The 11,218-nt window shown below is 37.6% G+C and overlaps 1 protein-coding gene across 1 annotated transcript; it reads left to right on the forward strand.

Moving 5' to 3' along the window:
- The first annotated feature begins 220 nt into the window (after positions 1-220).
- LOC134324024 (high-affinity choline transporter 1-like) lies at positions 221-10,681 on the forward strand. Its single transcript, XM_063005676.1, has 8 exons — positions 221-404; positions 1,106-1,219; positions 5,634-5,789; positions 6,156-6,304; positions 7,123-7,266; positions 7,596-7,749; positions 8,741-8,958; positions 10,034-10,681. Exons 1-8 carry the CDS (start codon positions 221-223, stop codon positions 10,679-10,681), a joined length of 1,767 nt encoding a protein of 588 aa, XP_062861746.1.
- Positions 10,682-11,218: the final 537 nt, after the last annotated feature.

Here is an 11,218-nt window from a genome sequence, read left to right on the forward strand (position 1 = left end):
AATATATAGCAGCCTGTTGATGATTCCATAAAGTCAATAATAAAACATTCAGATTATATTTAGATGCAGGTATTTCAAGACGTCATGCACTGACTGTCACCCGGTTTAGCTGAATGGGCTGAAGTTGACGCAGACAGTCCTCAGTGCGCTCCAGCCTGCGCGCTTTTCACTGCAGCTCCTCAATGAAGCGGCTCTGAAAAAAAGCTGAAGAAAACTGAACATGGGAATCCATGTGGATGGACTGGTGGCGATCGCTGTCTTTTACCTTCTCATCTTATTTGTTGGGATTTGGGCGGCTTGGAAAAATAAAAACTCCGGGGTTGGAGACAGTACAGACCGGAGTGAATCTATCATGGTAGGTGGGAGAGACATTGGACTGTTTGTCGGTGGATTTACTATGACTGGTAAGTTCATTTCAATATATTTGGGAAATAAAATCTGTTCTGTTAGTCAGTGACTATGGAACATATGTATAGTCTCCAATTTTTAAAACCTGTTTAATAAAACGATTATTTTAAGATTATGGATGGCAAGGAAAATGTACATGATAGATTATAAGAAGTACTATATTTTCAGTTATGAATTAATCCTAGTTGTCAACACTTATATTTATGTAATAGTTTCAAGATTTCACTTTTTAATCTTAAACTATGAAAAATGTAATTATTAGACCCAAAAGTTCAGGAGAAAATATTAAACAGCCAACCTAAACTTCTGCAGAGTATGAGGTCATGAAATACACTGAGATATTAGATTTTAAAAGCTCGTTTAGATGATTAATGAAGTTTCAAAATCAGTTGCAATAAGACCCTAAGGCTGAACCCTTTTGCTGTGAATGATTTATTTCAAGAGAAAAATACATGCTAATTAAAAATGTAATTATAGCTCCACTGTGGCTTTATTATAGATTTATTATTATTATATAATAATATTATTATTTATTATTATATAGATTTATATATAATTAATACAGATCCATAAAAATCTATAATTTATAAAGTATCCTGAATTACTCCCAACTCACTGATGAGTGTATCAACAAGAATACAGACTTTAAAGTACATAAAATGATTCTAATTTCAACTATGTTTGTTTTACTTTCCAGCCACCTGGGTTGGTGGTGGATATATCAACGGAACAGCAGAATATGTGTATTTGCCTGGCTATGGATTGGCATGGGCACAGGCACCCTTTGGTTATGCACTCAGCTTGGTAGTAGGTAAGGTTCAGAAACAAAATATGTATGGCTGGTTGGTTGTGTATGGTAAAATGAAGAACAAACTATAACTATCATCTTTAGTATACGCTGGACTTATATATAAGAAAAAGATTTTTCGTCATCATAATAATAATGAGTATGAATATAAAAATTGAAAATGTTAGGAAAACACAGAACTCTGTTCTGCTTTTACCATTATTTACAGTTTCTTAATTACCTAAATTACCATGTTGTTTACAATAATGTAAAGAATGTTCATTAATTTATTGTATTTTTCTTTTTAAAATTAAAGTAAAAATCAGTCAATTGAGAGTGTAAGTTGAGTCAATTGAGTGAAAATATGTACAGTACATATTTTCACTCAATTGACTCAACTTACACTCTCAATTGACTGAGAAATTAAGAAACAATGAGAACAATTCAGTCACATTTATTATCTAGAAATGAATCATACATTATATTTATTATAGTTTATTTTTTGTAAAAGATTACATACACTCACTGAGCACTTTATTAGGTACACAGATCTGGTACGAACATTCATTTATTATTTTATAAACTACACTGTGGATATAGAATTAATGACTGTAATTCATCTGTTGCTCGGTACACTTTGTCATCTCCCTGTACGCCATTTATTAATTAAAAGGGACCCCTATAAAAATCCATTGTTTAAATGATGTTTGGGTACTAGACCATTTTTAGCACTCCAATGACACTGTAAACATGGTAAAATATGGTAGTGTGTGCAACAGTGTGGTTGTGATTTTTAAATACTGTTTAAACTTACTGGACTTTTTAGTAGTAGGAGGACTTTAGCAGTTAGGCTATTTTCATGCAGTGTGTGTTAATCCTCCTCTAGTGTTTCATCAGTGGATACTTTCAGATCACAGGATGCTGTTAGGTTTATATTTTTGGTTGGAGCACTATTCTTCCCCCAGCATTGACAGTGAGGTTTAAAATTCTACTAACACTGCTGCACCTGCTACACTTATCCAAGTGCAACACTTTGCCATGTAATTGACACTTTTGTGTCACTGCAGTGTTGAGAATGGTCGACCACCACCAAACCAAACACTGTCTGGTCAGTGGGTGTCCCCCTTGATTAATAAATGGGGTACAATTAGTATATAAATTCTAAAATAATCAATAAATATACATACTAGATAGGTGTACTTAATAAAGTGCTTGGTGAGTGTAAATTTGTATTTAAATTCATTTATGTACATTGTAGATGTATGAACTTGATTTTTGAACTATACTGGGATGAATATATGAATATGTATAGAAATTAATAGTGAACTGCCAATTATGCTCCATTTTATATGGCTTTTTATAAACCCAAAAAGTGTGACATTGTATTTACTAAATTAATTATTTTAGTTAACCTATTTACATGTTGACGGAAGTGTTGACGCAATATAAATTAAGCAAAATTTAATAAATAAGAAAAGATGAGAGGTACAGATTTGTCTGGATCACCATCAGTATTGAAATCCTCTTTTGAAACTGTTCAAATTGTAGGTGAAATTGACAGATCCTATAAATAACTCAGCTGTCTGATATTGATTTTGTTAAGATATATAGTGGATGCTCTGCAACAGCCACGATGCTTTGCTGAGTCCAACTTCTGTTAATAGCCTCACTGTCAATGAAGAAAGATTAGACTTTTAACAGAAAGGCAGGCATCACATATTTTGGTAATGCACACTACTAACCCCATTTCCAGAGTTGGGACATTTTTAGAAACCAATAAAAAGAAGAATCCAGTACAAAAAAAAATTCCAGTGTTTTCATTGATCAACTTTATTGTATTTTGTAGAATTGTGTAGAATTACACATACAGAATGATGCCTGGCAAGATTCTTCTTCATTTTACAAAACCTTTCTGGTTTGTATGTGGCAAAAGTACATCGTCAAACCTCCTGTGAGGCTTGAACCATCGACCTTCTGATTACTAGTCACTATTACTATATCACATGATCCGCTTATTTCCATTTACGTAACATAAATTGTCTACATCAAGTCCTTTCTCCTAAAAGTGCTGCTGTTCTAGTTCATGCCCTGGTCACATACTGAATTGATTATTGTAACTCTCTCCTTTTTGGTCTACCGCAAAAAGCTATACATAAACTTCAATTAGTTCAGAATTCTGCTGCTCATATTATCTGTAGAACACCTTCCATTGACCATATTACTCTAGTTCTTAAGCAGCTTCACTGCATGTCCAGTATCGCATCAATTTCAAAATCCTTCTGCTTACGTTCAAAGCTCTCCACAATTTAGCACCTCCATATCGCTCGGCTCTTCTACATGTCTACACTTCTTGTCGTACTCTCAGATCTTCTTCTGCCTTCCAATTATCTACTCCTTTGGTCCGTCTGTCTACTATGGGGGCTAGAGCTTTTAGCTACTCTGCTCCACATCTCTGGAACTCTCTCCCTCCTGACATTCGCACCATAGTTTATAGCTTCAAAACACGCTTTAAAATGTCTTTAAACTTGCCTACCCTTAATCTGTGTAATAAATTTTGTACTGATGTTTAAACTGTAAGTATTGTAAGGTGTCTTTGAGTGTTTTGAAAGGCGCCCATAAATAAAATGTATTATTATTATTAGTATTAGTCCAGTACCTTAACCACTAGGCTACATAGCCTAGCCTAAGCACTATACTCACAATTATGTGGCAACAGTTTGTAGAAAGAACATCTTACAAATGCTCTTTTAAACTAAATGGGAATTATTTCCTAAAGACACATTTCAAAATATTGTGGAAAGCCTTTCCAGATGCTTCAACCCAACTCTGTTTTAATGCAAATGGTGTTGGAATATAGTATCCAAGAAGCTCATGGTCAGGTGGCTACACACGTTTGGTCACATAATTTAATTGAGTCTAGTCAGTCTAGTCATTGTTTTTAATTTAAGCAATTAGACTTATTAAAGAGGTGGAAACTAATGAGGGTACTGGCATGGTCAGTCACATCTTGTATAGTCTCCGTGGACAGTGAGCTGTGTTTCAAAACCCCCGGTGAAAACAGACTGGTGGTGTTTACCTCATTAAGTCACTGAGAAGACTGAAACTTCATTTCTTAGGTAATTAATCACTTGAATCTTTGCAATGTTCCTGACAGGTGGTAGAGAAATACTTTAATTACATAATTTTGCTTATACCCATCTGGAAGAACCAACTGGTACGAGGGTTCCAAAGTAGGCGTTAAGTTTTTCCTGTTTACCCTCCATGTTTCCTCACAATATTTTTAGTTAAATGTAACTAAAATACCAAATAGTCAGGAACTTAAATGCACCGCACATAAAAAGGTAATCTAGACTAACTTTCTCAGAAGGTTCCAATCATTACATGTTGACCATGGTATTCTGTAGATTTACATTTACATTTTCGGCATTTAGCAGACGCTTTTATCCAAAGTGACTTACAGTACTGTGACAGTATACAGTCTAAGCAATTAAGGGTTAAGGACCTTGCTGAAGGGCCCAACAGTGGCAACCTGGCAGTGGTAGGGCTTGAACCAGCAACCTTTCAATTACTAGTCCAGAACCTCAGCTGCTAAGCTACAACTGCCCAGATGTTCTGCCACTCTTAGAAAAATGCCAACAATATACACTATGTCATGTCACAGGTTCTGCTCAGTAGAAGAAAGTGGTATTACATTTAATACATTATATGTTTCCAACTTCAAGGCAACAGTTTGGGGAAGGTCCGTTCCTGTCCCAGTATGAGTTCAAACCTAGTTGTGTAACACTACATCTATAAATCCATTCATCAATTCAACCAACCATAGCCAGTTTGGTAATTATTTGAATGACCTATGTTTTGTCTATTAGAAATATATTATATAACCAAAACTATATAGACACCCCCTTTGATATTGAGCTTAGGTGTTTCAGCCACATCTGTGCTGGTGTATAAATCAGTGATAAAGAAAATCATTTGCTTCTAAATTTGTAGCAACAATCTGGGGAAAGTCCTTATCTGTTCCAGCCTGGCTGTGCCGCTGTGAATATAGCAAGGTCCTTACTGACATGGTTGGATGAGTTTGGTGCCTGTGCTTACAATTGCTTCAATGAACACAACTGGAATGAATTGGAAGGTCTGTTGCAAGCTAGGTCATCCCGTCCAACATTAGTGCCTAATGTTACAATTGCTCTTTCGACTATGTGGGCACTAAAAGCATTGACAAAGTAGTGAAGCCTGTTAATGCTACAAATGGGGAGGGTCATCTACATATTACTGCCTGTTGTTTTAGAATGGGATGTACAACAAACTCTTGGTCAGGTGACTGCAGCCATTAGGTCATACAGAATACATGATTATACTATATCATTAATGAAACTTTATAATTTATACTAATGCAAAGGGAAGACTGACTATGTTTAATCCTTCTTTTCCACTGTAGGTGGTCTGTTCTTTGCAAAACCGATGCGATCCAGAGGATATGTGACCATGCTTGATCCCTTCCAGCAACTTTATGGAAAGAGAATGGGTGGCCTTCTTTTCATTCCAGCACTGATGGGAGAGATTTTCTGGTCTGCAGCAATTCTATCAGCCCTCGGTATGCATCTAGAGAGCATGTTCTTCTGTTTTTCAGACCAATATACACTGACTGAGCACTTTATTAGGTACACTTGCACATCTGGTATGTACATTCATTATTGTTAAGCTACACCTTTCATACAAATGAACGTTGTAGGTATACAATATGTAACTGTATGCCATATGTTCCTTTTTACATTTTGTCACCCCCTATACCCCATTTATTTACCTTTGACCAAATTATACATGGAGAGGTGGACTATCCTCCACTGCCAGTTCAGTTCAATAAAAAATCACTTAGAAATAGTGAAGCAGGTGTTAACATTTGTAGGCCGTTTGTTTAAAACAATAATATTAATAACCTATACTTACCACCCCACAACAGGTGCCACCTTAAGTGTCATAGTGGACATCAACATCAACATGTCTGTTATTATATCAGCGCTTATTGCCATCTTCTACACATTGGTCGGTGGGTTGTACTCAGTGGCTTACACAGATGTGGTTCAGCTCTTCTGCATTTTCATAGGACTGGTGAGTCTTCAGCGAACCTTTAATTCATTAATATTTATGGCTTGTGATGCTTTACTTACTCAACTATTACAGTATAATAAATTAGATAGACACACAGACAGACAGACAGACAGACAGACAGACGGATGGATGAATGGATAGACACACAGACAGACAGACGGATGGATGAATGGATAGACACACAGACATAGATAGATAGATGGATGGATTGATGAATGGATAGACACACAGATAGATAGATATAGATAGATAGATAGATAGATAGATGGATGGATGGATGGATGGATGGATGGATGGATGGACGGACGGATACTTTATTGATCTAGAAAGAAAATTAAGTTACTGTCTATGGTTTTCGACAATATTGTACAATTGAACTAAATATATTTAGCCTTTTTAAATAATTTAAAATGCTTTTTATTAAAACAATGAGTACACTTCACATTTAAAGTCAGGCCACCAACAGTGAGAGATTATTTTAATAAAAGGTTTACTGGGGTGCTTAAATTGTGCATCACTAAGACCCTGGTTTATGCCACCAATCGGGTTGGGCCTACAGGCAACTGGAACAACAGGTTGTGTCTGACATAGAAAAAGCCTGATAGGCTATCAGCTTGTTGCTGTTGCAGCAACTATTACTGTCTGGTTGGAGAATTGACATACTAGGAATACATGTAGGATAGGGTGTTCCCCTGTTTATGTGACGCGTGTTGATGGGGGTGGATGTCGTGCATGAGGCTGACAATGCAACGTTTGGAATTGATAATACTTTAGACATGATAACAGAGCTCTTTTTTCTCTTGGCTCACTTTTTCTAGTGGATCAGTGTACCTTTTGCTTTGGCCAACCCTGCAGTGTCAGACATTGGTGTCACAGCCGTGAAAAAGGTGTTTCAGACTCCCTGGCTGGGCAAAATCCATCCTTCAGATGGCTGGATGTGGGCGGATAACTTTTGTCTTCTGGTAAGTGAGCTTTCAATTGACATTTTACAATAACTGACTATTTATGGTACGCCAACAATAAAGATTAATGATAATAAATTTAGTGCACCAATTGATTGAACAATTGGGTTTGTATTTAATTTCATGTAAACTATTGAACTGTGAACATAATTTTGACAAATCTGAATGTCTTGTGTTGTGTTTATGGATTTTACATTACTTTTTGTCATACATATGGACATTTATGCCCCTATAATAAGTCATTTCCAGAAGGTTTGATGTATGCTTTGATGTTTTTTGTATGCTTTAAACCCCACCCTTAGCTCTTATGGTGATTTTTTGTCTCCTAGATGCTGGGAGGCATTCCCTGGCAGGTCTATTTTCAGCGAGTACTTTCTGCCTCTTCGGCTACTTACGCTCAAGTCCTGTCCTTTCTGGCTGCCTTCGGCTGCCTCATAATGGCCATCCCTTCCATCCTGATTGGAGCTATAGGAGCATCTACAAGTAAGAGTATTACATTTTAAGTTCTTTTGGGGTCTTTTGGTGTCATATTACTTTTATTTTAAACAGTCAAAAGTCCTGGGACACTTTTCTTTTGCTTGGGAAAGGAACTTCTCAGTTCTGGCATAAATGGGCTGCAAAGCAAGGTCCAATAAGACATGATTTGAGGAGTTTGGTAGGGAGAAACTCCAGTGGCCTGCACAGAGCTCAGACCTCATGCACTTTTGAGATGAATCAGAATGTGAGTTGTGAGCCAGAGCTTCTGGTTCAACATGTATGCCTGACTTCAGAAACGCTCAGAAAGTCCTCTTAGAAAAGTAAAGGCTGTTATAGCCACCAAAATAATTATGGTTTGGAAATGAGATGTCCAACAAGCTCATGGTAAGATGTCCACATCATTTTGACCAGTGTATATTTACTATAGATTTCACTGAAACCTAAACTGATGGCCAGGACAAATTGGAAGTGAATCTAACAAGTGCTTTGGGAATCATTCCAACTGGCTCCCAAAGCTTTGATAAAATAATAAAGGTTTTACAATTGGAGTCCTGGCGGTTGAGAATTTTGTGGTAGAGAATGTTAGTTAATTCCAAGTGGTAAATAAAGGGTGTCCATTACATCAATTGCTCTTGATCTGAGTTGACTTTGGAGATTTGGGGAATTTGATAAACCAAAACAAACATGTCTCACATATTCATACTTCCAGATGGTTCCCATCATCTATTCATTAAATCTGTTTGCAAAATCAGTGAATTTACATCTGAAAGGAGCTTAATTATTTGTAAGAAAACACAAGAAGGCTAATTTTAAGGAAATGTGTTACTATATTAAATGCCATAAAAATAATATTCGGTCTGTATTCTGCATTCCACGTGAGCATTGTCTATATTTATTAAAGATACATTCATTTGGAGTCTTTTTGTAAATGTAATCATGTTTAGCAACATAAATTGAACATGTATTCAGCACCAAGAACCATTATTTCATCTTTCAGACTGGAACCAGACATCCTATGGCTTCATACCTCCAATAGAGAAAGATGAATCAGACATGATTTTGCCCATTGTACTTCAACACCTTTGCCCACCCTTCATCTCCTTCTTTGGCTTGGGAGCAGTCTCCGCGGCGGTCATGTCATCAGCAGATTCTTCAATTCTTTCAGCGAGTTCCATGTTTGCACGCAACATCTACCAGCTCGCTTTTCGTCAGTCGGTAAGAAGATGGTAACAGACAATTTCGTTTATGGCTTAGTAATGGAGGTCTGATATATACACCGATCAGCCATAACATTAAAACCACCTCCTTGTTTCTACACTCACTGTTCATTTTATCAGCTCCACTGACCAAATAAAAGCACTTTGTAGTTCTACAATTACTGACTGTAGTCCATCTGTTTCCCTACTTTTTAACCTGCTTTCACCCTGTTCCTTAATGGTCAGGACCCCCACAGGACCACCACAGAGCAGGTATTATTTGGGTGGTGGATCATTCTCAGCATTGCAGTGACAATGACATGGTGGTGGTGTGTTAGTGTGTGTTGAGCTGGTATGAGTGGATCAGACACAGCAGCGCTGCTGGACTTTTTAAATACCGTGTCCACTCACTGTACCTAGTTGGTCCACCTTGTAGATGTAAAGTCAGAGACGATCGCTCATCTATTGCTGCTGTTAGAGTTGGTCATCTTCTAGACCTTCATCAGTGGTTACAGGACGCTGCCCATGGGGCGCCGTTGGTTGGATATTTTTGGTTGGTGGACTATTCTCAGTCCAGAAGGGACAGTGAGGTGTTTAAAAACTCCATCAGCATTGCTGGGTCTTATCGACTCATACCATCACAACACACACTAACACACCACCACCATGTCAGTGTCACTGCAGTGCTGAGAATGACCCACAACCTAAATAATACCTACTCTGTGGTGGTCCTGACCATTGAAGAACAGCATGAAAGGGGGCTAACAAAGCATGCAGAGAAACAGATGGACTACAGTCAATAATTGTAGAACTACAAAGTGCTTCTATATGGTAAGTGGAGCTGATAAAATGGACAGTGAGTGTAGAAACAAGGAGGTGGTTTTAATGTTATGGCTGAACGGTGTATATTTATATAATGACAGAGGAGGGGTGTGCTAGCCAGCAATGGTGTCATGTAACTTCCAGAGGTCACCACAGGGCACAGAGAATATCCAAGTGAAGCATTATTTGCTAAACAGTCAACAGAATAATAGAATAAATTAATACCAGGGTAATTTGTCCTGACTAAAAACCCTCCTTTGTTTCATCTGCAGGCCTCAGATCGGGAAATTGTCTGGGTGATGCGAATTACGATCTTCGTGTTTGGTGCTTTAGCTACCGCCATGGCTCTGCTGACTGGAACTGTATACGGCCTGTGGTACCTCAGTTCAGACCTCGTCTATGTAATCATCTTTCCCCAGCTTATATCCGTGCTTTTCATCAAGGGTACGAACACCTATGGTTCGGTAGCCGGCTACGTGTTTGGTTTGCTTTTGAGAATCGGAGGAGGTGAGCCCTATCTCAAGCTTCCACCATTTATTTACTACCCAGGCTGGTATGAAGAAGAGAGGGTTCACCATTTGAGCAAAGAGGTGGAACATGTTGTGGTGCAGAAGTTCCCCTTTAAGACTGTAGCCATGCTAGCGTCACTCTTAGGCAACATTGTCTTCTCCTACATAGCCAAGTATCTCTTTGAGAGTGGCACCCTGTCTCCCAAATATGACTTTTTGGATGCTGTGGTTTCCAGGCACAGCAAGGAGATCATGGATAAGACGATTCTTGTCAGCAATGACAATATCATCCTGTCTGAAATGGCCCCAGTAAAACCGAGGACCGGATCCTCTTTGACAGGACCTTTCATGACAGTTGAGCAATTTAGCGATGATGGAGAAACCAGTCCAGAATTGATTCATGAACACTAATAAAGAGCTCTTTTTTTTGGGACAGTCGTCGAATAGCACATCTGTGAAGCTAACTGGTCTGGATAATTTGTAAGTAAATGAAGTGCAATATAGACAGAGGGAACCTATTTTTATTATTTCTGCTTAAAGTGCTCATGAAAGACAGATCATTACTATTTTTTTATACAATTAGTAAATATATACAGTGTTTATTTATTTATTAAGTGTGGAAGGATGTAAAATTATCAATTTTAAATGCGTACGGGTGGTGGACAAAATAACAGAAATACTACCCTGTTGCAATATTTTAAAATCAAGGAGCTTAACATTTGGCTCCAAAAGGCTTGAATCATTAATGGAAAGCTACAATACAAGTCCTGAATGGTTTGTAAGTGATTTTTACCATTGATTAAGAATAAAATCTTTCAATTTACTATGTAATAAAGAGAGTGGATTGCTAGTTTGCGGTCTGTACAGAAGCCCAGGGGTTGCTTAGTCGTGAAACGTTAATTTACCCATCATTTGTTTTGTCTGCAGGCCTCTGATTAAGAAATGGTC

Source organism: Trichomycterus rosablanca, chromosome 12 (assembly GCF_030014385.1).
Source record: "Trichomycterus rosablanca isolate fTriRos1 chromosome 12, fTriRos1.hap1, whole genome shotgun sequence".
Lineage (NCBI taxonomy): Eukaryota > Metazoa > Chordata > Actinopteri > Siluriformes > Trichomycteridae > Trichomycterus > Trichomycterus rosablanca.

Excerpts from the sequence above, each read along its gene's own strand:
- LOC134324024 (XM_063005676.1), top strand. The coding sequence starts at position 221 with ATGGGAATCCATGTGGATGGACTGGTGGCGATCGCTGTCTTTTACCTT. Across the intron at positions 1,220-5,633 it reads TGCACTCAGCTTGGTAGTAG|GTGGTCTGTTCTTTGCAAAA; the intron begins GTAAGGTTCAGA and ends TTTCCACTGTAG. Across the intron at positions 7,267-7,595 it reads CGGATAACTTTTGTCTTCTG|ATGCTGGGAGGCATTCCCTG; the intron begins GTAAGTGAGCTT and ends TTTGTCTCCTAG.